Source organism: Pituophis catenifer, unplaced genomic scaffold (assembly GCF_029215685.1).
Source record: "Pituophis catenifer annectens isolate HBS135680 unplaced genomic scaffold, rPitCat1.0.hap2 SCAF_6, whole genome shotgun sequence".
NCBI lineage: Eukaryota > Metazoa > Chordata > Lepidosauria > Squamata > Colubridae > Pituophis > Pituophis catenifer.
In genome coordinates this window covers 25562708-25590364 of record NW_027256886.1, presented here as the reverse complement: position 1 = coordinate 25590364, position 27657 = coordinate 25562708, and the positions used below count along the sequence as shown (strand labels likewise).

The window sequence follows — 27657 nt, the reverse complement described above, 5'->3', positions numbered from 1 at the left end:
AGCTGTTCATCTCCCACCAGGCAAAATGACACTTAATGGTATTTTTCACCTGATTGAGTTTTAGTTTTTGTTGTTACTTTTATTGCTCAGATTTTGTAATAATGAGTGGAAGACTAAAAGTGTATTAACTCTGAAATTCAAAAGCCATAATAGAGCATCCAATGAAAGCTTTAAAAGAAGTCACCTGATTGCTTATGTGTGCACATAAAGGCATATATAAGAAGTAAGGATCTAGCTTTACAGACAAAGTGGAATCATGAGGTTCATCCTTGCATTTCTGGGGCTCCTTTTTACAGCTCTGGGGGTTGTTCGTGCACATTCCTTTAACAGGTAAATGTCAGGGTTCCAAGTAAAGTTACTGGTTTTACTAGCTTCATTACTGTATGTAGGCATATAGGCAGCTATTAGATGCAATCTGGTATAGCACTGTAAACCTGATGGAATGATTTACAACCATACATCAGATAAAAAGAGGAAGGAAATAGAACAAAATGTGACTTAGTTTGTGGTAATGTTTTTTTTTTAATTATGCTTTACTTTTATTGAAGTGACAAAGTATTTCAAGTGAAACTTGAGAATGAAAATCAACTAAATGTCTTGAAGGATCTGGCCACTACAATACAGGTGAGGAGTCTTTTTAGCCCTATGCACCATATCTTTTTTTTCATATGATTCTACATAGCTTTTGCAAATAAAAAAATGTTTCAGTTATGTAAATGTGTTTTCGATCCATAGTGAAAGCTGCAAATGAAGCGAAGCCACTTCTGGTAGTTTAGCTTATACAATCTCTATACATATTGTATGTGCAGATATATTTTAGCTTAAACTACTCCCCAAATATTTACATGATTTTTTTAATGTAAACTCTTGCAGTAAAACTATGCCTCAGAACATAAATTGTATGAAACCTTTTGCCATTTTTTTATTGTTTTGATCTTGGTACTGATAAGATTGCCAGATATGAAGTAACATTGCATGTCAACAATAAATATACTGTAAAATATTTACATCAAATATTGGAAGATTAATAATGATATGTTGTGAGGGGTAAGCATTTAATTATTGGTGGTTATATGACATTTTATTACTTTAGAAGATATGCTAAAATCTACAAAAGTAGAAAACAGTGCATGAAGGCATCCCCTTAATGCAACCATTTCGTAGCTTCATACTGGTCATTCAATGGTCTCATATTATCAATTGGCATTCTTTTCTCCCAAAGCTACCTTTTTCTGATGAGTAGTCCTCAGTTACAATGTTAATTGTTACTCTGAGCACCAGCCTAGTCATTCAAGCCATCCTAGCTTCAAACAGTCATTGAATGAGTAGTCATTAATTGAGACTACAGTTACTTTTGCTCTGCTACACATACACAGGAAAGCATAGAGATAATGAATTTGTTTACACAGAAAATAAAACAGGATGACTCTGTTAGGTATAGTGAAATGTCTACATTGAGCAGCTAATGCTGTGGATTATGGCAGTAAAGTTTTGAAATTCTACCTCCTGGTATTTCCTGGTTGAGGAAAATGGAAACGTCTGTGTCATTAATGCTGAAGTTAGACTCAACTAACCTGGATGTTAGAAAATAATATCCTATTTTGGCTCGCATAAAAGTGTCTTCTAACTTGTACGACAACTAATAAAAATATTTGTTTGCTACATGATTCCTCTTTTCTGTTCACGTTCTTAAAAATAAACTTGCCATACTTCCCCCCCACCCCCCCAGCTTGACTTTTGGCATCCTCATTCAATTCAACATGTTCTTATTGGAAAAGAAGTGGATTTCAGAGTCAGTTCAGACCAGACAAACTTTGTTCAAAAGATCCTGGAGCAAAATCAAATCCAAAACAGGTATGTGGTTCACAATTCAGATTCATGAGAATGCATGCTATAAATAAATTATCAGCAATTTAATCAACGAAATCCAAATAGAATTAAACAAATTTCTTCAGGAGACAGACAGAAGAAAGGAGACAGAGATGAAGAGTAAATATATGTCAATTAATTAAAGACAATTTAAATCAATCTAAAAGAATTACCGGTACTCTTTAATGCAGAGTACAGAACATATCAAGGACCACACTTTAAAAGTAAATGCGACCAAAGATCCCATTTTTTAATAGTTTTCAGGGTCTTTAAGGGGAAGAACAGATGCCTTGTCTCTCTTCCAAGCTTAAAACATCCATTTTGCCCTTAACTTTCCTCTCAAACTTTGAAATTTATGAACAAAAAAAAGATAAACAGGAATGATGGTCTTAGTTTAATTCAATTTTTAAAATAGTATATTGTCCTACATCTACAATATTATGTACATACTTATCTATGGTGTAAGTCCCTTTACATCAGTGCTGCTTGTTCTTGAATAAAAGGTAATCAATGCAAAATTCTATTTCTCTTTTCAATCTTTCTACTTGATTTTCAATCTTTTCCCTATATAAACATAAAGTTTGACATGCTTTCTTTTTTAAACAACCATATCCGTCTTCTCTTACTACTGCTCCTTCAATAATATATCAATTCAACTTCCTGACTCTCTCTTGTGATGTAGTATTGCAATAACTACAGATTTTAAAATCCAAAGACATTAGAAGCAGTGGGAGTTCCTCCACTGATTTCATCTAAATATCATTTCTATTTAATGAGGGCAATCCAGTACAAAACAGAAAAATAGGAAGTTAGCAAACAGTAAATGATACTTAAGCAGGCTTTCCTTTTTCAGTTATTTTGCTAAACTGAACAATACATTTATAATAGAAATCACTAGTTTATGTCATCATGACTATGTTTGTGTGCTTTCTGGATATCACAGGATCAGTTATTCATTTCTGCCTTTATCAAGTTATTCTACTCCCTGTCTTAAAGGCTGAATAAAGTAACATGATGTTGTATTTCTGATGCACTTATTAATACAATTGCCCATAGTTGACAACTTCCCCACCATTCTCAGTTTAAAAACCTATTTTAGAAAGGCTCACCCTATTATTTTAAACCAAGTGTTTTCTTTCCATTTGTACATATAAAATAATCGGTTCACTAGAATTCACATATTCCGGTGGCACATAAATTTTTTTATAAACCATCCATCATTTATTTAAGAATTTATACATTAAAGCAGTGATGAACTTTGGGGTTGAATGCCTCTGGTTAATTTTCTTTGTTCTGATGTTTTGCTAGCAACTGTAGATGGTATCTTCAGAGACCGAGTGAGCTGCTTTGTGGTGTACTTCTCAGCAGCACACAGGCAACTCAGCTGAGCTGAATGGGTTCTTACATAAACCCTGAAAGCTGATCTATGTTTGGTCCATGTCTTGTGAGTCCAAGATATCTGGTTCCTCGTTGGTTCCTCCCTTGACTAAGTCATTTCGATCAAATTCCAAGACTACTGATTGGTCTGTCTTCATCCTGAAATCTCATCAGTGCTTCATTGATGTCAGCCTTGAAATGTATAAATTGCACAGGCATGCAAAAATGGATTTCCAAATGGGCTGCCTAAATACAGAACGGGCTCAATTTGAGAAAAAATAAATTATTAATCTGGAAATATAGATATTTAACTACAAGCAAAAAGTGACCTAGTGCTTGGAAGTAGTGTTTTAAAGCAACTGCCCAGGACCTATGTGACATCATCGGGAAGGGAGTGGCTTGGGGGTAAGATACAATGCAGCACTTGCTAGTCACTGGATCAATCCTGTGTTCAGATACATTAGGATGGCAACCATATCTGTGTCTTTGGGGCTTTGATCATTTAATCTACTTTTTAAAAATTCCCTTGGCTATCTTTCTTCCTATAAATTTACAGAGTAATGTAAGCAAAACACTGGGGGGGGGGGGGGGCAGCAGTTCACTTGTTTGTAATGCAAGTTTTAACAAAGCGAAAAAGAGAGAAAGGAATAATTTTTAATGTAGGGATGTGAGCCTGTAGGGCCAAAGAAATCCTAAACAAAAATATTTTAGGGAAAGCAAGACTACATATTTAATCTAATTATGTTTCCTATTACAGAATTTTATTCCACAATCTACAAAATGAAATTGAGAACCAGTTGGATGGAGGGAAACGTTTCCGTAAGAAATACTTCTACACAAGATATAATGAATGGGAAAAGGTATTATGCACTGAAAGAAACTTTTACTTAGATAATTTAAAATAACAAAACATATTCTAACCCTTTAAGATTAATTCTATTATTATATGATCATCTTAGATTGCTGCATGGACTAAACGAATGGCCAAAAAACATGCCAAACTGATTTCCAGGATTAAGATTGGAAACACTTATGAGGAGCGGCCTATGTATGTCCTTAAGGTAAAAGTGTCAGTATAATTCAAGCTTTTAATGAATAAGTGTACACCTACAGGCAATGCATAATGGAAAAGTAGATTAACAGAAAGTTGTAGTATTGAACTGCATTAGCTGACACCAGGATAAACTGATCTACAATGGAAAGTATGATTAAACCTATTCTAGTTCATTCAATGTTATAATGTATGGCTGTGAAAGTTGGACCATAAGAAAGGCTGAGCACCAAAGACTTGAGGCCTTTGAACTATGGTGCTGGAGAAGACTCCTGAGAGTCCCTTGGACTGCAAGGCGATCAAACTGGTCAGCCCTAGAGGAGATCAACCCTGACTACTCTTTAGAAGGCCAGATCCTGAAGATGAAACTCAAATACTTTGGCCACCTAATGAGAAGGAAGGACTCACTGGAGAAGAGCCTAATTCTGGGAACGACTGAGGACAAAAGAAGAATGGGACAGCACAGAATGAAGTGGCTGGATGGAGTCACTGAAGCAGGAGGCGTGAGCTTAAATGGACTCCAGAGGATGATAGTGGACAGGAAGGCCTGGAGGAACGTTGTCCATGGGGTTGCAATGGGTCGTACATGACTTTGCAACTAACAACAACAACAACAAAATTTTATTCAATGTCATACATTTTTTTTTTTAATCGCATGTTCATCTCTTTTGTTTTAAAATGTGGTAAAATGTACACGTATTTTATTACACAACTTTCTCAGAATACGATTTTACATGTCTGGTTCCCTAAAATAAACAATTTTCATTGAGAATTTCAATAAAAGCTAGAAGTAAGCAAATCAAAGGAAATGCAAATTAATTCTAACACCAGAAACAGATCAATTATTATGCAAATTAAACATAAGAAAGTTGTAAAAATTCAATTTTCCCTGGAAACAGGTTGGGAAACAGAGTTACCAAAAGAAAGCTATATTTATGGATTGTGGTATTCATGCACGAGAGTGGATCTCACCAGCCTTTTGCCAATGGTTTGTAAAGGAGGTTAGTAAACTATGCTTAATCAACACTGTCAGTAATATATTCACCCTAGAGTAAAGAATTGGGTTATGATAGGACAGCACTACAGCATCAGTTTGCATGTGAGCATATTCAACTAGAAGCTAATATATGTAGCTGAGTTGAATTATAAAGTCCTTGGTCCCCCTTGATTATTTCTTTGCAGACATCTCATTACCCAGCTAGGTAACAATATCAGTATGGGTAAAGGTAGGTTTTGCTCCCTGTTTAGATTCAGTAACTTGCCTGGCAGTTTTGATAGGGATGTGGTTTTGACTTCATAGTTGTTTAATGAAGCTATTGTTTTCTGCTTGATTGTTTGTTCTCTGCTTATCTGGGTGTTGAATGCTGGAGAGGATGTGACCTTCTTTGTTTCCTTCTTTTTTAGAAAGCAACTTTTTAGAAAGCAGCTATTTGAGGGAAACTGAAAGGTACAAACTATTAGAAATCTGCTGATTTTGTGTGTGTGTGTGTGTGTGTGTGTGTGTGTATTTTCTCGTAGGCATCTGGCTGACCACAGTTTGACACAGAATGTTGGGCTAGATAATCTCTTGATCTGATTCCCCAAGGCTTGTTTTAGATTCTTCCATGCCAGTCTCTCAAAGCCCCAAATAATCTTCTGAAGCCCTCCTGGAAGTTTTCCATATAAGGTGAAACAGGAGAGAGCATTCAAGAAAGAGTGATCTTTGCTTTCCCTCTGAAAAGAAATTTGCCCATAATTAATTTTGACATCAGTTAGTGTCAGAAAAAACACAGCCAATGTAAATATTGTAAAATAATTGTAAATTATTACTTACATTATAGATTTCATTAGTATAAGCTACTATAGATAGATGAGGGAAGACAGAATGAAAATATACTTTAAAAGATAAGTATTGTGATGTTTCCAATATTCTCAGCTTATTGAAAATTGTTCTATTTTAATATGTGTGTCTTTTTCTGTTACAGGCTGTCACAACTTATGGAATAGACAAGGACATGACACTACTCTTAGACAACATAAATTTCTATGTTCTCCCAGTGTTCAACATTGATGGTTATGTCTGGACATGGAGCAAAGTACTTTTCGTGTTTATTCCTTTCTAGAAAACACTATTTCGTGATTCCCCATGAATTATGGGGACGGTGGAAAGGATGATTTTTTACTACCAGCATGTTAGAATATCTGTAAAGGTTATATGTATTCTAACAACAAAAAAATGAAATTCATCACAGAGAAATATGTCTATCTGTCCTTTTTTCTACCATAATTAATATTAAAAGCATAGCTTCTTCTTCATGTAATCCTTTCGTTAACTAAAGACAGCAAAAAGTCATAAGTTAGGGCTTCATTAGTCTTCATATCAGTTAATTACTTCCAAGGATTTAAAAAATGCAACATGCAAATTAAAGCAAATGAGTATATTGTTATCTGATATTTTACAGATTATAGCTCCATTCCTCATACAGAACAGGAAGAAATCCATCAAAAATTACAGTGTATAATAAGCAGCATATAGGAGTATTAGTCTTCTCTCATATGAGTACATCTTTGAATTACTTAAATGTCATCCTTACTTGGATGTCAGCACAGCAGGACAGTGGGATTATACTTACTCAGACCACTGACAAACAACAACTCAGATTTAAAATGTAATAAACGTGTAAGCAATAAAATTGTATAAGCAGTTCCAAAAGTTAATGTATATGCATTTATTTTCACTCAGAGATAAAAATTAAAGGTAACTTGAATGTTATACTACTGATAGAATAATGCAAAAGAAAACATGTCTGGAAGCAGTATATAGCACCACAGTCCTTCTATCCACTTACATTAGTTGTACATAGTTTGCAAATAAATTGATAATACGTTCAGAATTAAGAAATAAGAATATGAAATAATGGACTTCAATCACTTTTGCCTTACAGGACCGCATGTGGAGAAAAAACCGTTCCAATAACTCTAACAGTGATTGCATCGGCACTGACCTGAACAGGAATTTCAAAGCTGCTTGGGGCTGTAAGTAGAATGTAAGACATGTAAGAAAAGAGAATGATGTGATCTTCTTTAAATCCCACAAGCAAATATCAATCCCAGAATAAGTTGAAAGAAGCAACAACTTCTGCAAGATGGTCAAGGTAACACAAATGATGAAAGCAGCACCATGCTGATGCAACAGAAGCTTTGGCACGTTTATGTGTGTTTCATGATAGCAATAGCAATAGCACTTAAACGTACAGTATATACCGCTTCTAGTGCTTTACACTTTATCTAAGCCATTTATGGAGTCAGCATATTGCCCCCAACAATCTGGGTCCTCATTTTACTGACCTCGGAGGGATGAAAGGCTGAGTCAACCTCGAACCGGTGACAATCAAGCTGCTGAACTGCTGACAGCCGCAGTCAGCAGAAGTAGCCTCCAGTACTGCATTCTGACCACTGCGCCATCACGGCTCATGATGTCACAAGTACACACAAAATGAGTGAAGCTCTTCTAGTCATTTTGGAATAAAACTGAGATCACTTCTGCATGGAAGTCAATTAGTTTTCTCTAATGTACAGGATTAATGCATAGGATGCATAGCAGAATCAGGAACAATCTCTAAGTTTTAGACAATTGATGCCAATTTGTCCTGCTAGCTCTACATTATGAGAAATATTAAAGTATTGCATATTTGGGATGTGCCAATCCTTTTTTCAAAAAGCTGTATTTTTTCAAGAAAGAATCAGAACTATGCCTATAAAACTATGTAGATTGATAAATGACCAATATTTCAAGGCTTTCATTATTTTGTTATCACAAATTCAAAACCTTAGGAATTTTTACATAAAGAACATATTATGAATGTCCATCCTGTGCATCAGTATTGGGAAGAAATACAAATAGCTTTCATATGAACAACTCTTCTTAATATTTTTCATTGCAGCAGACAAATATGATGAAATACATGACCCTTGTGAAATGATATACTGTGGTTCCTCAGCTGAATCTGAGCCAGAAACAAAGGCAGTCACAACCTTTATTCATGCACACCTTGCTTCTATCAAAGGATATATAACCATCCATGCCTATTCTCAGATGCTATTGTTTCCTTATGGCTATACAAAAGAAGAAGCACCTACTCATGACAAACTGGTATGTAGAAAAAGGGAGGTTTTCATCAACTGCAACAAAAATGAATAGCCTTAGGACCATATGCAATCTCCAGAACTCTTCTGGGAGCTTAAAAAAAAAACCCCAACTAGATGAGCTAATCATCATGAATATCAGTAGGACATTTTCTTGCTATTTCAAGGTTAGAAATTTTAAAAAAAACCTGCAGAAAACTGCAGTGAAAACCCAGAAACAGGCTCAAAGACATGTTTTAAAAATTAAAGACAAAGAAAATACTTACCTCGCTCACTGTCCTTGCTTTCTTCTCAAACTTTAAAAGGACTCCCGGCCATCCCAAAAGTTTCTGCTTGCCCTTTTTATTTGTTTATTTAATTTTAAGTGTTTAAGCATGTTTTCCCATTTGTTTTTTATTTATTTATATTTCATATTGTTTAGACCACCTATCTCCCACAAGGAGAAGCTCCTTGTGGGAGATATATAAAACAGCATATAAAGTTAACATTAGAATATTATAATTAATTTGAATTAAACAGTTTATTTTTATTTTTTTAAATAATCTTTATTTACATTTTCCATTAAAAACAAACAAAAAATAACAACACACCATATAAATAACATACAACACAAAAAACATCACAAATAACAAACAAGTAATAGGTGCAGCTAGCACCTTAGCAACTAACTATTCAATATAGTATTACAATCTAGGGGAGATAGAACAACTTATATCTCTTTATATATCAATTAGGTCTAATCGACCTCACTTTCTTTGTATAATATAGTTTTCTCCATAGCTACCTTTCCTCTTTTGGTTTGGGTTATGATTTTCTCTTCTCTAGCCAAGTATATAATTTTTCCCAGGATAAACATGTTTGTGTTTGGTCTCTATCTTTTAACTTCTTGGTCAATTTGCTTCTGCACAGTCTAAAATCTTTTTTATAATTACTTCCTCTGATGGGATATTTTGATTTTTCCAAAATTGCGCATATGTCAATCTTGCCGCCGTGATAATGTGAAGAGCTAAATACCATAGATCTTTCTTAATCTTATCCAGTTTGGAGCTGAGCAGGCGTGTCTCTGGTGACCATTCGATTTTTTGATTTAAAATCTCATTCAGCCATTTTTTTATTTTTCCCCCGAAATTTTTGTGCTTCCGGGCATGAATTAAACATTTTAAAATTATAAGATTATAATGTAAAATTTTAAAGAAATAAAAAATGCAAAGATGGCCATTTAACATTGGTTCATAAAGGCAGATGAGGGCTCTCATGACACCAACCAACCCCATAATTGCATGGTCCTTTGTGCCCCCCACACAACGCAGCAGAGACAAATTTGACCCCTTTACAGGAGGCCAGGAAAGTGGGGACCAGCCTCACCTCTAGGGAAAAGATATCCCATAATGCAGGGGCAGATAAGGCTCTCTTCCTAGATCCTGCCAGTCAACATTCTTTGACTGATGGGGTCTGTAACATACGTTCCCTATCTGAACAAGTGAGACAGGCTGATGTGATGGGGTGAAGCCAGTTTCATAGGTAGTCTGTCCCCATGCCATGTAGGGCTTTATAGGTGATGACTAACATCTTGAATTTGATCTGGAAGCAAACTGGCACCCAGTGCAGTTTGCAGAGCCAGGATCAGGGGTGAAATGCTCCCGGACCAGATCGCCCAATCTGGTAGCGATGGTGGCGGGTGGTTCAGATAACCGGTAACAAAAGTCCCTGCTCCCCCCCATGCCCAGCTGAGCCGCACGATCATCAGAGGCTGTTTTTTACTTTTAAAAGCATTTTTTCCTACAACCTCTTCGGCCAAAAAAATGCTTTTAAAAGTAAAAAAAAAAGCTTCTGATGATCACGTAGCTCATGGGGGCTCAGCTCAGCTCGGCCAAAGAGGTTGTAGGGGGAAAAAATGTTTTTAAAAGCCTCTGACGATCCCAGCTGAGTTGCCTGATTGTCAAAGGCTTTTAAAAGCATTTTTTTCTGCAACCTCTTCGGCTGAAGTGGTTGTAGAAAAAAAATGCTTTTAAAAGTAAAAAAAAAAAAAGTTGGCCATGCCCACCCAGTCACATTACCCACCACCCCCAAGCCATGCCCACAGAACTGGTAGCAACAAATTTTACATTTCATCACTGGCCAGGATGTTATATTTGCACCCTTCTTTGGTCACCCAATACATGGAGGACAAAATGCTTATTGTTTTCATGTAATAAGTCACCTATAATTTTTTTTTTTATTTGGCATATTAAGAGTGAAACAGACTTTCCCCAAGAGACTTCCCCTCCCCCAAACTGTTTTCCCAAATTACACATTTTAATGCAATTTTTGACCTGTGGGCTATTTCAAGACATAGATCAGGGAACTTTGTGAATAATCACAGAAGAATCCATCTTGGCAGATCATACCATTTTATAGTTCCTCATCCATCTTCTCTCCTGCTTGTTTGCTTGGTGAGAGATAGCACATGGATAGGAAACTCGAGAAGGAGAAGGAGAAGAAGCAGCTCTTACAGCAGACCGAAAAGTCCTGAGATTGGCAGCAGGCCTGTTCTGAAGCATAGGCTTTGGCAGGTGCCCAACAATGCTGGACTTGACACCATCCAGCCCCAGAAAAAGGCTTGTAAAAGCCACTCTCCATCCTCCCAACCAGTACGTACTATCACAAAGTTCTTGCTAGTTTTTAAAATAATCTGAACTTTGGCAATCACCTCACATTCAAAATGATATGTTTTTCTTTGCAGAAACAATTTTGAAAGGTTCCCCTGTCCAATACAAGCAGATGCCAACAAGGATCATTTTCTATTAGTGGTGATAGAGAATGAAAGTATAGAAAGTTCAGACTAAAAAAACCATTTCCTTTTATAGCCTGAAGCACTGAGTTGTTCATTGATTATCGAAAATACACATTCTAAATAAATGGACCAAAATGAAAGGAATAAACAGATGGTTATTGCTTATCTACTACATTTAGATTGCCTCCCTGAACTCACATGTAGCAAATAACAGAAGGTGCAGTTGGGAGGTGATCTGGGATGGGGTGGTGATAATTATTTGACTATAAATAAAAATGCCTTCTTGGCCATAGCCAAGAAAAGCAATAGGATTCAAATAAATCAACAAGAATTTGTAACAAAATTGTTCTCACTGGAATGGAGCACAGCCACCTCCTGAAAACAACAAGCAAAAGTCAAAGGAGTCTCTGACCATTTATTAATCAATGATGACTAGAACAAAGGAGAACACAACAAAACAAAACACAATGCAATGCAATGCATAATAATTAACCCAGAATCATATCACAGAGGGATCCTTGGTGCTCTCTGAGCTTGGTTGTTTTCATGCAGACATTTCATTACCAAACTAAGTAACATCATCAATGCTAATAAGGTGCTAGTAATATAATCAATGCTAGTGAACTTCTTACTAGCACTCATGATGATACCTAGTTTGGGTAGTGAAACATCTGCCAGAAGACAACCAAGTTCAGAGAGCACCAAGGCCGCCTTCATTTCAATCCTGAGTTACAAATATTCTCCCCTATTTGTACTCATATCACAGAAATAGCTTATATCTGTTTAAGATTTCACAGATTAATGGATTGCAAAATGTATAGCTGATCTGCTCCATGAGATGATTTAAAGATCTGAGTTGTCCTTGGTGCTCTCTGAGCTTGGTTGTTTACTTGCAAGCAAACAATTCAGAAAGCATCAAGGACTCCACCGTTCAACCCTGAGCTGCATGTATTCTCTCCTATTGATTCTAGGCAAAGCTTTATTTTACAAATTGTCTGTCAATGAAATTGATTTTTGGGATTTGCCACCCCAACCTATCTGTAGGGTAGCAAGTTGGAGAAGACTGCTAAGATTGCAGGATGCTATAAATGCTAATCATCTAAAATTAGGATTTAGTTTCCCATCTCTGAAATTCATTTTTCTCCAAGGTAAAGAAGATGCTATGTCACCTGCCAACATTTATACAATATTAATGTTCCCTAAGCAATGTAGGTACATTTTATACAGCTTTTCATCCTGTCAGTTTTACAAAAATGACAGAGAAGTCTTCAAAACAGGGGAAAACTTAATTCAGTAAAATGTGTTGGTATATAAAAATGTTCTCTCTTGGCACTAAAAAAGTTGGCACCAGGCTAACTTCTTGTGTAATAGGAATGTAACCACTGAGAAAGCCCCATCTTTGTAGGTTATCTTTGTAGTTCTGAAGAACAAAACATGCAGAAAAAAGCCTCAGCAGATTATCTTAAAGAACTGTTTTGGACAGATGCAACAAAGAAAAGTGTATTATATAGACTATTATATCTAAATAGACATGGAAGTTGGCATTCCTTCAAATGAAAGGTCCTAGGCCTTCTATTATTAAGGATTAAAATGCATTTATGTGCATATTCCAATACACAAATGGAGAGGCATATTCGGATCCTGGCTTGCATGCAGACTATTGTTGCAGTCTCAGCAGGAGACATGGAGCATATTAGGTATACATCTGTATGACAACACATCTCTAGATGCAGCACGAATCATTCAGCAGATTTTCTCTCCAAATTGTACAGCTTGGATAGGGATAAAATTCCCAATTGTCTTTCAACAGAAGTGGGAATCCAAATTCATTGCTTGTGGCCTCTAGTCACATCAATGCTCCATTACGTGTAATTACTTATGGACCGGGGCCCAAATCTAGGATTGTCCAAGAGCTTTAAAATCAACCAAAATTTAATTTGCTTGTGACACTACATAGGGTTCAGTTAGCAGGTGTTAAATAGGACCTCAGATGCTTGTCATACTGGGCTGGAGGAACAAATATCATTTCTTGGCTGAATTCCTATGTTCATATAAATTATCTGAAAGTGATTGGGATATCATTGAATGTGTATGTAGTTGAATTTGCCAAGAAAGAAAGGAGAATCTGGATTATTGATCTAATATTTCTTCTTTTCAAATACAGAATAAATTGGCTAAAGAAGCTGTGGATGCTTTACATAGCCTCCATCAAACAGAGTATATATATGGAGCAATTGCAACCACAATTTGTAAGTATCTGTATTAGCAAAGTTCTGCTTCAAAATGTTTTATATGCTTTTTACACTGAAAAGTCTCCATATCTGCTTTGACATGTTGGGATGTTTTATTCTGTAACTTGTAAATACGTAAGAGAGAATGCTATATGTTATGTTCTGGCAGTCGACGCATGCGCAATGCGGCCGCCAGACGAGGGCGCTGTCCTGGCGGGAAAAAGGGCGGTCGCCCATTGGTTCCGTTGTTGACAGCCGAGAGTATATAAGAGCTGTGAGTTGTGAGGGAGTTTGCCTCATTAGTTGTAGTTCTCCAAGCGAGTCCGGCTCGTGACAGTTCCTGTAATAAAAGGTTGGTTGATGTTACGCTGCCTCTGCCTCGATCCTTGCCTGCCTGTTCGAAACTAAAACACTATAGGGCAGGGATGTCAAACTCACATTATCACGGCGGCATCACGTGACATATTGGAATTTTTTTTCCCTTTGCTAAACTGGGTGTGGGCGTGGCCAGCACGTGATGCATCTGGTCCGTGGGCCATGTGTTTGATAGCCCTGCTATAGGGCATTGTAGGAAGGTACAAACATCATTCATTTTGGGCAGAAGAGGAGATCTATGACAGGCATCCTCAGTGGGACTGTGGAAAGTTCTGCCACCAGAACCATGCCTCATACTCTAAAAGTGGAGAGAAACTGAAATTATTTTAGGAACATGTAGAAACTTAGATTTTCTTATCCTCATTTTCTCATTTCTTTAACCCGACCCCAACAATTTTCTGATAGATTTTTAGAGGAAAGACTTTATTTTATTTTATTTTATTTTATTTTATTTTATTTTATTTTATTTTTTAAAAAAGCTCAACCTCCAAGATTACCACACATCTTTTTAAGATTCTTTAATTCTGAGGACAAGTTTCCATTGTACACATATCCTTTTTGCTCACATAAGATTTTGTCTCATTTTACTTTTTTTGTTTGTTTCCTGAAGTTAGTTTTGTATTGTTTTTGTGACTTCAAGTCAGTGTTGATTCCTAACAACTTCCTGGACTAATCCTAACCCTAACTCTGAAGTTTTCTTGCCAAGGTTTTTTTTTCAGAAATGATTTGCTATTGCCTTCTTGTGCTAATGACATACCCAAAGTTACCCAGTTCACTTTATCCCTTAGACAAAACTAAAATTCTCATACCTTAACTTCTGTACCAAATTAATTACCTCCTGAAGATAGTATCATTGACTTAAATGTTGCAATTGTATGTAAAATCTGCATTTCAGTTCATGTGATAATTTCAAATATTCAGGCAGAGCATGGAAAAGGTGCATTCATGTATATAGATTACAGTAATATCTCTTTCTCTAAAAATGTTTTTATCCTCACCTGAGACTGTAGTTCCAAGAAACTAACAGGAGTTTGGTATAGTGGAGGTTCTACCATGGATTCCTCCAGCTAACCAGTAAATAAGACTATTGTCTCCAGGGCTTACTTTCTGAGAAACCAACTATTTGGGCTACCAGCCCAATCATTTAGATCAGCAAGGGAAACCCTTTTGAAATTACCCTGCTGCCTGCCATAATCTCTGCACCTCCTATATCTATATCATGAGTCGTAGAGAATATTTGGATACCACTGCCCCAAGATTTAGATTCAAGAAAAGGTCCAAACTGTTAAGGGCTGATTAAATTTAATGATAGTGATTAGTTTGCTTTGATTTTAAATATTTTACCTATACTTTAATGTTTCATTATTTGTATTTTAATTACTATACACTGTCTCAAGAATTGTTAAATGCAATTTCACGTTTGTTTGTTTGTTTGTTTGTTTGTTTGTTTGTTTATGGTCCAAATAGATCTCCTTTTTGAAAAACAAAAGAGTGAAATGCAAAAAACTACAATATTAACAGAAAAAAGATGCAGTTAAAAAAATCTAGCTGTATTATGGTGATATATATAAATGTGAGCTTATTAAGCTTTGACTACATTAAAAATATATTTACTTTTCAAAGTAAATAATAGTCTCCTATATGCTTCAAAATCAAGTAAAATTACTTTTAAAATACTCTCTGTGCTGTACTCCAGGTTCAGTGGAGGCAAAACTTTTCATACGATAACAAATTCAGTGTTTTATGAATTTAGCTCCATATCAGATTAAGCTCTTTAACTATAAATTAACCATATTTCTTCACAAAATTATATTGACAGAGGTAATGATATAAAACCAAATGAACCCATAGCTGTACCATATGACTTAAAGAAACTTCAAATTTCTTACAATGCCAACACAAAACAACCTAAAATTAAAAAAAAATACTTTTCAACATCCATTGAGGGAACAATAGAAATAAAATAATATTTTCGGATGAATTAATTTCATTTTTAATCATAACAAGGATATTATATATTTCTTAATCATCTTGATCTATTGATTCTGCAAACTCAAATTCTTCACTTTATAATTACTTGAATGCTGATTTCCCTTTAAGCAGTTCATCTCTTAAAGTTCCTAAAGTTATACGAAATGAAGTTTTATTTAATACCTTTCATTGCAAACTTCTTGGTTTCTCATTGTTCAGATATTTTTTTTCTTGAGCAAACTTTGTTGAACTAGTGTCCATTTTTGCCTTGAAATGAAAAACAGTGACATTTGTCCTATATTCCTTTTGTTCTCTCTGATTACAATAAATAACTTTTCAAGATCAGACTATACACTTTCATATCAGCTTTTCATCTGTTAAACTACCCTTTCTCACTGAAAGTGCTGATTTGAACTTCAACTCTGTCTGATGTAATCTCTTCAAAGAAATACCACATCATATGACATTGTATTAAATAAATTCCCATAACTGACACCAAATGTCATTCATATGGAGCAGGAAGTTTATTATGCAATTTTCCTCGTGATGTTTTTTTCAATCTAATTTTGTCTATCTATAGAACTCTGCAAGTTATCTGCAAGCTCTCTTTTATATTTGCATATCTGGACTGATGATCTCACTTTTCAAACTAGCCAATAACTGGGTATTTTACCCCCAGAGTTTTCAGTGTTCTATAAGTTATCAAAAATCCTTTTCTGACAAGAGAATCAAATGTTTAATTTCCAGCCCAAATAGTACCGTACAGTTAAATATTTATTTGTACTTCTGCATTTGGGTACATATGTCTGGCATTCTTCCTCATAATTTCAAGAGACATCTTTTTATAGAACTATTTAATGAACATTAATCCACTAAGATTATTAAAGGCCTGGAGACAAAAACATATGAAGAATGGTTGCAGGAATTGGGTATGGCTAGTCTAGAGAAAAGAACTAAGGATGACATGATAGCAGTAGTCCAGTATTTGAGAGGCTGCCATAAAGGAGCAGGGGTCAACTAATTTTCCAAAGCACCAAAAGGCAAGACAAGAAGCAATGGGTGGAAATTAATCAAGGAGAGAAGCAACCTGAAGTTAAGGAGAAATCTCCTAGCAATGACAACAATTAATCAGTGGAACAGCTTGCCTTCAGAAGTTGTAAGGACTTTATCACTGGAGCTTTTCATGAAAACACTGGACCTACCTGAAATGGTATGGGGGTCTCCTGTTTGAGTAGGGGATTGGGACTTCCGGCGGTGACGTAGAGTCGTGGCGGCACAGAAGAGAAGAGCTCTCTCTCTGTTGCCGATTTTCCGAGCTTTGGCGTCTGCTTTTGGCGGAGACCGGTCCCGAAGAGACCGGGAATAAAGAGGGGAAGCTTTGGGGGAGGCGAGGAGAGGTGCGATCTCCCGCCGTACCGTAAAGAGCCCTCAATCCAGGTTCGGGAAGAAGCCGGCTGGCGCGGTGAGCACAGTCGGCCCAGAGACCCGAACGAGCCGATTGAGACCATCGGGAGCAAAGGAGGGAGCACAGTGCAAAATTGCGGAGGTTGAACAGAAACGGAACTAATTTGGATTACTAATTTCAGCGCAAAACAGAGGAGAAAGTTTCTTTTCTTTCCGGAGGGACAGCGTGAAGAAGGAAGATCTCAAAGTGTAACCGGGCGGCAACTGAAAAGGCGAGCAAAAAGGAAGGGGCAAAATACGGAGCAGTGAAGAAAGTCTAAAAAACTTTACAATAGACAATACGAAGGTGAGGAGAAATAACTTAAATAGAGGAGATTAAAAGAAGAATGGACTCTCTTTTACCCCTGTCTTTAGCTGCCTGAGCGGAAGGAGTGAGAAAGTCTTGGCAAAGTAAGGATTATATACAGTGACTGTGCAGAATAGAGGCCGCCATACTGTAACTGGAAAAGACTTCAAGAGTTGCAAAAGAACTGGTTTTTTTTCCTTTTTCTTTATTGAAAACATATCGAGCCCAACAAAAACATTGAAAAGCACTGCTCTAGCTTATCATCATTTTCTTTACTTAAGTATAAATGAATTATTATTAATGCTATTTATTGGAATTAATTAACTAAGAAATATAGAGTGTATTTAACCAATTTAGAAAATATTTACAATACATAGAGATTTAGAAGTACTATTATTAGAATATCATATTACTATTAATTAATTAATTATTATATATTAACCAGTAGATATTATTAGAATATTTTCTGTTTGTGGATTTTATTGAATAATTAATTATTAGATATTAAGATACTAAGAATTGATCAATTGTATAGTTTTTAACTAGATAAGATATTTATTTATATATATATTTATATTTCTAGCTATATTTATATTCATATTTATATTTAGATTTATATTTACATTCTCATCACATTCTTAATTGATTTATATATAATTTCATATAAAGAGAATTAATTATTTAAAAGAATCTATTCATTTAAAGAAGAGTTAGTGGATTGATCTTTTATAAGGAGGGGGGAAAAAGAGAAAAGAAAAGAAAAGAATTATAGAAATTATAGAATTTGGATGGTGATTTGGGAGAAAGTTGATAAAATACTGGGAGAACAATACAAGATTTTGAAAGAAATGACTAGCACCACCACAACCACGTTGAAAACAGCTAAGAAGCCAACACCATTTTTAACAGGAACAGGGGCCTCCCCAGTGACACAGAAAACCTTGGAGGGAATGTTTGCATCAGACAAGCAACCCAGTACACCTAATATGCCAACAATGCAGGCCACGCTTATAACAATTCAGGAAACTATGGTCAAAATGCAAGAGTGTATGACAAGAAACCATGAACAATCTAGAAAAGACATGGACGAGGTAAAGAGAGAAGTTAAGAATGACATTCAAAAGATTGATGGAAAAATGGACTTAATACAAGAAATCATCCAAAAAAATGACCAAAGGATAAAAGAAATAGAACAAAAAACTGAATTGACGGAAGAAAAATTAGAAGCATTAGATACAAAAATGACAGGATTAAATAAGGAACTTGAGAACACTGTGGCCCAATTAGAAATGGAGAAGGCAGCATTCTATTTGCGTTTCCAGAACGTAGCGGAAGACCGGGAGGAAGATTTGACGATGGTAATGGCTGAGATGATAGCAGAGGCACTCCAGAGAGAAAAAGACGAGATAATTAATGAACTAGATGAAGTCTACCGAGTCCACACTAACTACGCCCGACAAAACAAACTCCCTCGGGAGGTACACATAAGATTTGTAAGAAGGAAGGTGAGAGATATTGTATATAAGATAACAAAGGACGAACCGATGTACTATAGAAATAAAGAAATAATCACCCTAAAGCAAGTACCTAAAAGAATACGAGATTTGCGAAGAGATTATTGGTTCCTGGCCACGTTACTAAACAGAAGATATATACCATTCAAATGGATAACCCCGGAAGGAATGTTAGTATCGTGGCAGGGAAAGAAAATCAAGGTGGATTCGCACAGCAAAGCAAAAGAATTATATGACCAAATGATGGGGGCTGAAGTAACAAATGGTAATAAAGAAGAGGAAGGACGATATATCAAAGGAAAACAGAAGAGAGATCGGGAAAGAACACCACAACAAGGAGGGAAAGCAGATGAAGGAGAGACCCAGGAAGAGGAAGGAGTACAGACAAGAGGCAAAAAAAAGGAACAGGAAGAAATAAAGAAGAAACAACAGGAAAGTTAATAAAAAAAAAAAATGGAAAGGACCTTAAAAATACTATCTGTAAATGTTAATGGACTCAATTCACCATCCAAACGACACCAAATTTACAAAAAAATTTTGAAACAAAAATCAGACATTGTGTGCCTCCAGGAGGTACATATAAGAAAACAGGATATCAAATATATACAATATAAAAAATTAGGTAAAGAATACGTTTCATTGGCAGAAGAAAAAAAAAGAGGAGTGGTGGTATATATCAAAGAAGGAATAGACAGTAATATGAGGTATGTAGATACAGAAGGTAGGATAGTCATGGTAGAACTAAATCTTGAGCTCAAAAAGATATTATTGGTAGTAATATACGCCCCAAATAGTCAACAACTAGAATTCTACAAAAAAGTGCATGAGAAAATTATAGAACAAAAAATGGAGAATGTCTGTCTGATTGGGGATTTTAATGCTATATTAGATGTAAGAAAAGATTATGAATGTGGTCAACAAAACAAAAATAAAAAAAATGTATTACCTAAAACTTTTATGGATATGGTGGAAGAGTTAGATATGGTAGATAGCTGGAGATGTCTTAATCCCGAAGCAAGAAATTATACATATTATTCGAATCCGCATAAATCATGGTCAAGGCTGGATATGATTTGGGTAACTAAGATGTTAATAATGGAGATAGAAGAAGTAGAGATTTTACCAAATAATTGGGCTGACCACAACCCGATAATGATGAAGTGGAGAGGTCAGCAGAGAAAGAAGAATAGATGGACTATGAACACACAGATTCTGCAAGAAAAAGAATATAAGAATTATATAGAAAAGGAGTTAGAATGGTTTTATAAGGAAAACACAAAGCAACACACTTCCCTACAAAACCTATGGGATACAACCAAAGCATATATAAGAGGCCTCACGATATCATATAATGTAAAACGGAGAAAAGAGAGAGAGAAAGAATATAACAAATTATTAGAAGAAATTCAAAATTGGGAATGTAAATTGCAAAGAAACCCAGGGGATGAAAAAATAAGGCTAAATTGGTTAACAGCAAAACATAACCTAAACATATTAGAGCAGGGGAAATATGTAATAGCATTGAAATATACAAGACAAAATTACTTTGAAAACGCAAACAAACCAGGGAGATGGCTGGCGTATAGGCTGAGGAAGGAAAGAGAAAAAAGAACAATTCAGAAATTACGAGATGATGAGGGAAGGATTCAATGGGCCCTAGAGGAAAAAAAGGACATAATAGTCCAATATTATCAAAAACTGTATGAAAAGGATATAGTAACAGAGGAGGAAATTGAATACTATTTAAAAGGGGAGGGATTGCAAATACTAACAGAGGAAGAAAGGGAATTATTAGATAAGGAGATCACGATGGGGGAGCTAAAAGAGGCACTGAAGAGGCAAAAAAATAATAAAACCCCGGGGACAGACGGTTTACCAATAGAATTCTATAAGACATTTGGAGACTCATTAAATGGAATACTGTTAGAAATATACAATGAGGCCCTAATGGAGGCAAAGCTACCCAACACATGGAAAGAAGCATACATTTCCTTAATATCTAAAGAGGGGACAGATACCACACTAATAAAAAATTATAGGCCGATATCTTTGTTGAACACTGATTATAAAGCTTTCATGAGCATAATTGCCAATAGGATGAAAATAATATTACAAAATAGAATACACCAGGATCAAAATGGTTTTCTGCCTACAAGGCAGATAAAAAACAATTTAAGAATAGTATTGGATGTTCTAGAATATTATGAGGTGCATCCAGAGAGACAGGTAGCACTGATCTTTCTGGATGCACAAAAAGCTTTTGACCAAGTTAACTGGCAATTTATGAAGCAACAAATTAAAAGTATGAATTTTGGAGAAAAATTCACTAAAATGATAACATCGATATATCAGAATCAGAAAGCATGTGTTTTGGTGAATGGTGACCCAACAAAATTCTTTGGAATAGATAAAGGAGTAAGGCAGGGATGTCCACTTTCCCCTTTACTATTCATTTTAACATTGGAAAATTTATTAATCAGAATTAGAGCAAATAAAGAAATTCAAGGATTAAAGATCAAGAGAGAGGATTATAAGGTCCAAGCATTTGCAGACGACCTTGTTTTCTTCGTAGAAAACCCATTAGAAACAACCCCAAAATTAATAAAAGAGATTGAAAAATTTGGAAAGGTAGCAGGTTTAAAAATTAATAAAGAAAAGACAAAAATGATAACAAAAAACATGACAATAAAACAAGTAGAGAAATTAGTAAAAGAATCCGGTCTGCAGACAGTAAAAAAAATTAAATACCTAGGGATAAATTTGACGGCCAAAACGACAACAATAAAAGAAGACAATTATGATACTTTAGTCCAGAAAATAAAGGAAGATTTAGAAAAATGGGGGAAACTAAAACTGTCTTTATTGGGGAAAATAGCAGCAATAAAATCAAACATACTGCCAAGACTCCTTTATCTATTCCAAACAATTCCAATAAAATTAGATAAGAAATTCTTTGATAATTTGGATAAAATAACTAAAAAATTTGTGTGGGAAGGGAAGAAATCAAGAATAAAATTGAATATACTACAAGATGATAAAAGTAGAGGTGGATTTGGACTCCCGGCATGGGATAAATATTACAAGGCTGCCAGTTTATTATGGATTAAAGATTGGATAACCTTAGATAATCAAAGATTGCTAAATTTAGAAGGGCATGATTTAATGAAAGGATGGCACGCCTTTATATGGAGTTCAGGAAATAAAATATATAAACATTTTAATAACCATACAATCAGGAGATCTTTAATTAACACATGGCTACAAATTAAACAAAAACACTACATGAAAATTCCTGGCTGGCTATCGTCTATAGAAGCAATAACTCACCCCAACATATTATCAAAACAAAAGATTCTAAAATATAGGGAAATAGTAGATGTTCAGGGGAATTTGAAAACTAGGGAAGAGCTCAAAGAACAAGGAATGGAAATAGACTGGTGGACCTACTCGCAAATAAAAGTAAGATATAGAAAAGACCAAGAGAAAGAAGGAATAGATTTAAAACAAAATCAATTAGACAAACTATTAGAATCAAAAGAAGGGAAGCTAATCTCAAAAATTTACAAATATTTACTCGAATTCGATCTGGCAGAAGAGTTGGTCAAAGGGCAGATGGTAGCCTGGGCGAGGAACATAGGGCATAATATACAATTAGAAGATTGGGAAAGAGCTTGGGAAGATAATTATAAAATGACAAAATCGGTACCATACAAAGAAAATCATTATAAAAAGAGTAGGGGATTGGATAGAAGACCTTCAAGGTCCCTTACAGTTCTATTCTGAATAAAAAAAGGAAAGGTACAATGGCAAACCACTTCTGAAAAACCTTGCCAAGAAAACTGCAGGGACTTATCCAGTCATTCGCTAAGAATTGGACACAATTGAAAATAATCAATTTGAAGAAGAAGAAAAAATAAGATTCCCAATCCTTACTGGCATCTAGTAAGAAGTATGTATGACTTCAGAATACATGCAGGGAATTTAATCATGATTTTAGAAAGTATGGACGAAGGCATGGATAGTTGGGTGCCCTGAAATAACAATATCCATTTAATTGCCTATGCTAGTCCTCATTCTGTTTCATTTGAACCAATGGAGGTAGCTCTGGTGAAAATCTTTTTCTCAGACTAATCTCACACAGCCAGTCTTCCTATTTCACCATTCCCTTTGTGTTCCGATTGTTTTTAACATTATTTGTTTTTCAGATCCTTGTTCTGGAACATCCGTAGATTGGGCTTACGATGAAGGAATAAAATATTCATTCGCCTTTGAGCTTCGTGACCATGGCCAGTACGGTTTCCTCCTGCCTGAAAGTCAGATAAAACCTACCTGTAAGGAAACCATGCTGGCAATCAAAGTAATTGCCAAGCACATTGTCGACAATGCTCATTGAACACATGGTCACATTTCCTTGCAAAAGAAATTCTCTCTTCCTTGGCCGCAATTGTCTCCTTGATTCTACCTGTAATTATAGATTCTCTTTTCTGATTTTTCTATTCCACTGATATTTTGTTGTCTTTCCCTTTGATGCCTTTCAGCACTAATTAAACTTTGAAAATGCAGTTTGAAGGACAAATTTCCTGCTGGATTCATTTTATTCAAGCATATGGAAGACATTTGCTGAATAACTGTTAGCTCACTTCTTAGTGAATTCCCGGATTTGCCCTTTAATGAAGATATCTCTGATAAATCTGATGATGATTCCTCCATTGCTCTGTGTTTGAATATTTGTTGCCTGTTCCAAAATTATTTTTTGCCTGACCTGCTCATCTATAACAGGGGTCTCCAACCTTGGCAACTTTAATACTTGTGGATTTTAACTTCCAGAGTTGGGATTGAAGTCAACAAGTCATAAAGTTGCCATGGTTGGAGACCCCTTATCTAGAACACAAACTTTTAAATCTCTGGGCACAGATACTCTGAACTATGTCATAACTACTTTCCTTTGATATTACTTGCTGTGGCTGAAATATACATATAGATACAGAAGTATACATATAAACAGAGAAATAGAACTGATCATATAGATCTTTCTCACCCATCCATTAGTCATTTAGCAAAACTTCTTTGTGTGAGTCAACCAGAGTAGAGTATCACTGTGATATCATAGTTGAGTGGAAGGCTATAAAGAAAAGAGGTCTCAATTCTCAACAGCTATGGGTGTGTCCATATGATCCTCTCTTAAAATATCAGAATTTAGCTTGCATGTATCTGTATGTCTGTGGAGATTCTCTGTCATCCAGCTCATAGTTATCTCAAAAAAAAAAAAAAACCCAGTCCAATTGCCTTTTGAAAAAGCACCTTTGAGACATATATCTGTCCCAAAATAATCTTTGCTGCTGAGTTTTTTCTGACAATGAAAAGGGATCTTGCAACTATCAGTTGGAAGGCATTGGAAGCAGTGGTGGGTTGCCCCCCGGTTCGGACCGATTCACAAGAACCGTTAGTAAAACTGGCAGGAGGCTCCGCCCACCGACCCGGATGTCATCAGAAAGCTTCTGTGCACGTGCAGAAGCAGGCATGTGTGCACGAGCGAAACAAGCGCATGCAGCCCCATTGCGAACCAGTAGTAAAGGTATGGAGAACCCACCCCTGATTGAAGGCTATACAATCTTTTCTTCCTAAACTATTTGTTTTGTGCTAAGAAAAAACATGGGAAAATAAGTGAGTTACAAAGGGAAGACAATGATGTTTGGTCTCCCCTCAGTTCAATTCTGGGAATGAAGCAAGATAATTGCATAATAACAGCACTGTCTCAAGGCATTGTGTTACTATTTAGTAATTCAGTATTAATGGGTTCACTGCATTTACACATTCAGTTCATCACTTAATGTGCCACCATTCAGTCACTTTGCAAGAACTAATTTACATTTCATACACAATCCAGCAAAACAGCTAACTAAATTAGAACCAATTTATTGTTAAAGGCAAGGATAAAATTCATTTTGACTCTGAGAAACAAACCCACAGTCCTATTTTAACTGAAGTAGCAACAGTAAATTTGAATGGACACATTTTATTTTATTTTCTATCTGGCTGCTTACAGTTATTCCTTCCTTTTACAAAATGTTTGCTGTTGGTATTACTTGCTTAGCAATACTTCTCTTAATAAATCTAGTGCATCAAACAAAAAACTTACTATTTCCTAAATCAAGGTCCTATTATACCTTGTTTTGTTGCCTGGACAGTTGAGTTACGATTAGAATATAACCTTAGCATCCTTCATACTCATGAAGGCAATATTTTTATTTGGCCAACTAGGTCACCAAACATTGTACAAGTTTATTAACCCTTCATCAGACAATAATAGACACTGCATTTTTTAAAAAATCATCAGATGAAATTGACCAGTGTTCTGCCATTTTCTAGACCAGCTTGAAGTTTGTGGACTTCAACAACCAGGATTCCAGAAGTTATGGAATACTGGATTACAGATTTATCAAATAGATACTTATTCTGCTAAGTCAGCCAACTACCAAGAGAATGAGTGATTGAGGTCCCTACAGAATGTTGGGAAAGCATTCTTCAGTTACTATGACACACAGATAACACAAGCACTAATTTAAAGGAAAATGGCCTTTAGACATTCTTCCTGGGCAGATATACCACAGTCCGAATCATTCAGAAAGGGTAGAGTTAATTTCTTACTCAAATTTCATACCTTTTGATTGGGATGGGGTAACTGAGTACATGGTATGAGAATTCTAAGACAGTATTCTTCCTCTCATTCTGACCCTGTCTTCTTGACAAATCATTTCCATTGTGTACCCTCTGGAATATTTAGAAGAAATGGGAAAAAGTACTAGAGGGTACCTGCTCAAATTTATACAAGGAGCCAAACCACACATAATATTTAATTGAAAAGGTTAAATTATCTGAAGGAAATCAGAAGCATCTGGAAAGAAAAAATATTAGGACAGATATTTAAATGATTCCAACTGTATCAAGCCTTATCTTCATAGGATACTTTCAACCATCACCTTTATCTCCTGCAAAAACTATGGTCAATCTTAATCATCTCACCTATTTTTATCTAAAAGATGTAGAAAGATCAGTGATTGTCTGATTTTTATTTAGTTGGATCAGTCTTTTCTTGGAAAAGGTGAATGAGGTGATTAAGTATTCTTAGACAAAGCTGATTACCAGCATTTGTTTTATTTAGAATCAACCTTAGCTCTCAGAGGAATAACCTATGCTTCGATCACATTGCTCACCAAAGGCTCAGTTTCTTTTTAAAGAGGTATCTAACTTAGAATCCAAGAACAGGAAGAAACTTCTACTGCCATGATCCCTTGTCTTCAGATCCACAGGACATCTGAAGGCAAGCAAATTGCAAGGATAGTGGAGAACATTCCATTTATGATATTTCTGATACTGTCACTATTATCTTTTCAGTACTAGGCAATAATTTTTAAAGTGCTCATCCAGGCTTTTTAATCAAGGTGGATGAATTTATTATTCTGTCTGGAAAATATAGTTTGCAATTTATTTGTATTTTCATTTTCTCTTGGTTTGAAAAAAACCAACCTCAAAACACTGCTAAATGGAATATGGAAATAAACATGAAAAATGATTTTTTAAAAAAGAAAATAATATTTGAATGATTTTATATAATGTTGGGAGTGAGTGGCACAGTGGCCTAGAGGTGAAGACTCTCGCCTCCCAGTCGGAAGGTTGAGAGTTCAATCCTAAACAGTGGCAGATGTTTCTCTCTCAGGGTACAAAGAGAAAATATCTGCTGCGAACTTCGGATAGGCATCAAGAAAAAAAAACTGTTGATCATCTATCTATCTATCTATCATCTGTCTGCCTATCTATCTATCATCTATCCAATGTTAGGAGTACTTAATTGCTAAACAAGACTCTCACTGGGGCTTTCTTCCCAAAACAAAGACCAATTTGAAAGGAATTGATTTTATCAGAACCCTACTGGGACAACAAAAGACCAAGCCTCACCCACAATTTGAGATTTCAGTTGCTATCAGCAACCTGTGACTATATTTATATTTATATTTATATAAATATATATTAACAGCAAGAGACACAATGTTCTATTTGGTTTAACACTCATAAAAGACCCAATTCTTCCTTGGCTATGCACCTGAAATTGCCATAGGAAGATTCTGGCTTCTTTGGCTCCTTCAACATATGCAAAAAAGCACATCATTTTTTTAAAAAAAAAAAATTCCTGCCCCATGTATCTATGGCATCCCTGATTACTGATCTTATTGGCTAAGGCTACTTGGAACTGTCATCCAAAACATCTGAACTTCTTTCATTTGTTTGTTTAAAAGTTCACCCATTTTGTGTCATTAAAAACAACCCCCCAAAGCAGAAAAACAAACAACACAATTAAAAACTGTTTTCAATGCATTGAAAACCATTAAAACAACAGCAATTTAGTAAAAGCCTGTAAAAGTAGCTGCTTAAAGTTATAAACAGTTTTAAAACTATGAAAGAGAAGAGGAGTATGCTGAATCAGGTCAAAAGGCACAGCAGGTTCTTAGTCAAGACAACTCTTTCTGCATCCAATTCCTATATGCTGGGTAAGAAGTCATAACTAAAGGCATCTTGAAGTTTGGAAGTCTTTACTATGAGAAGCTATCGGGAAATGCCCAGCA

At 35.5% G+C, this 27657-nt stretch overlaps 1 protein-coding gene across 1 annotated transcript; it reads left to right on the top strand.

Annotated features, from left to right (window-relative positions):
- Positions 1-256: 256 nt before the first annotated feature.
- On the top strand, positions 257-23568 carry LOC139317932 (mast cell carboxypeptidase A-like). Its single transcript, XM_070945110.1, has 11 exons — positions 257-330; positions 549-624; positions 1730-1854; positions 4004-4106; positions 4206-4307; positions 5197-5298; positions 6262-6372; positions 7222-7312; positions 8221-8429; positions 13360-13444; positions 23242-23568. The coding sequence occupies exons 1-11, from the start codon at positions 257-259 to the stop codon at positions 23427-23429; spliced, it is 1266 nt and encodes a 421-aa protein (XP_070801211.1). The 3' UTR covers positions 23430-23568.
- Positions 23569-27657: the final 4089 nt, after the last annotated feature.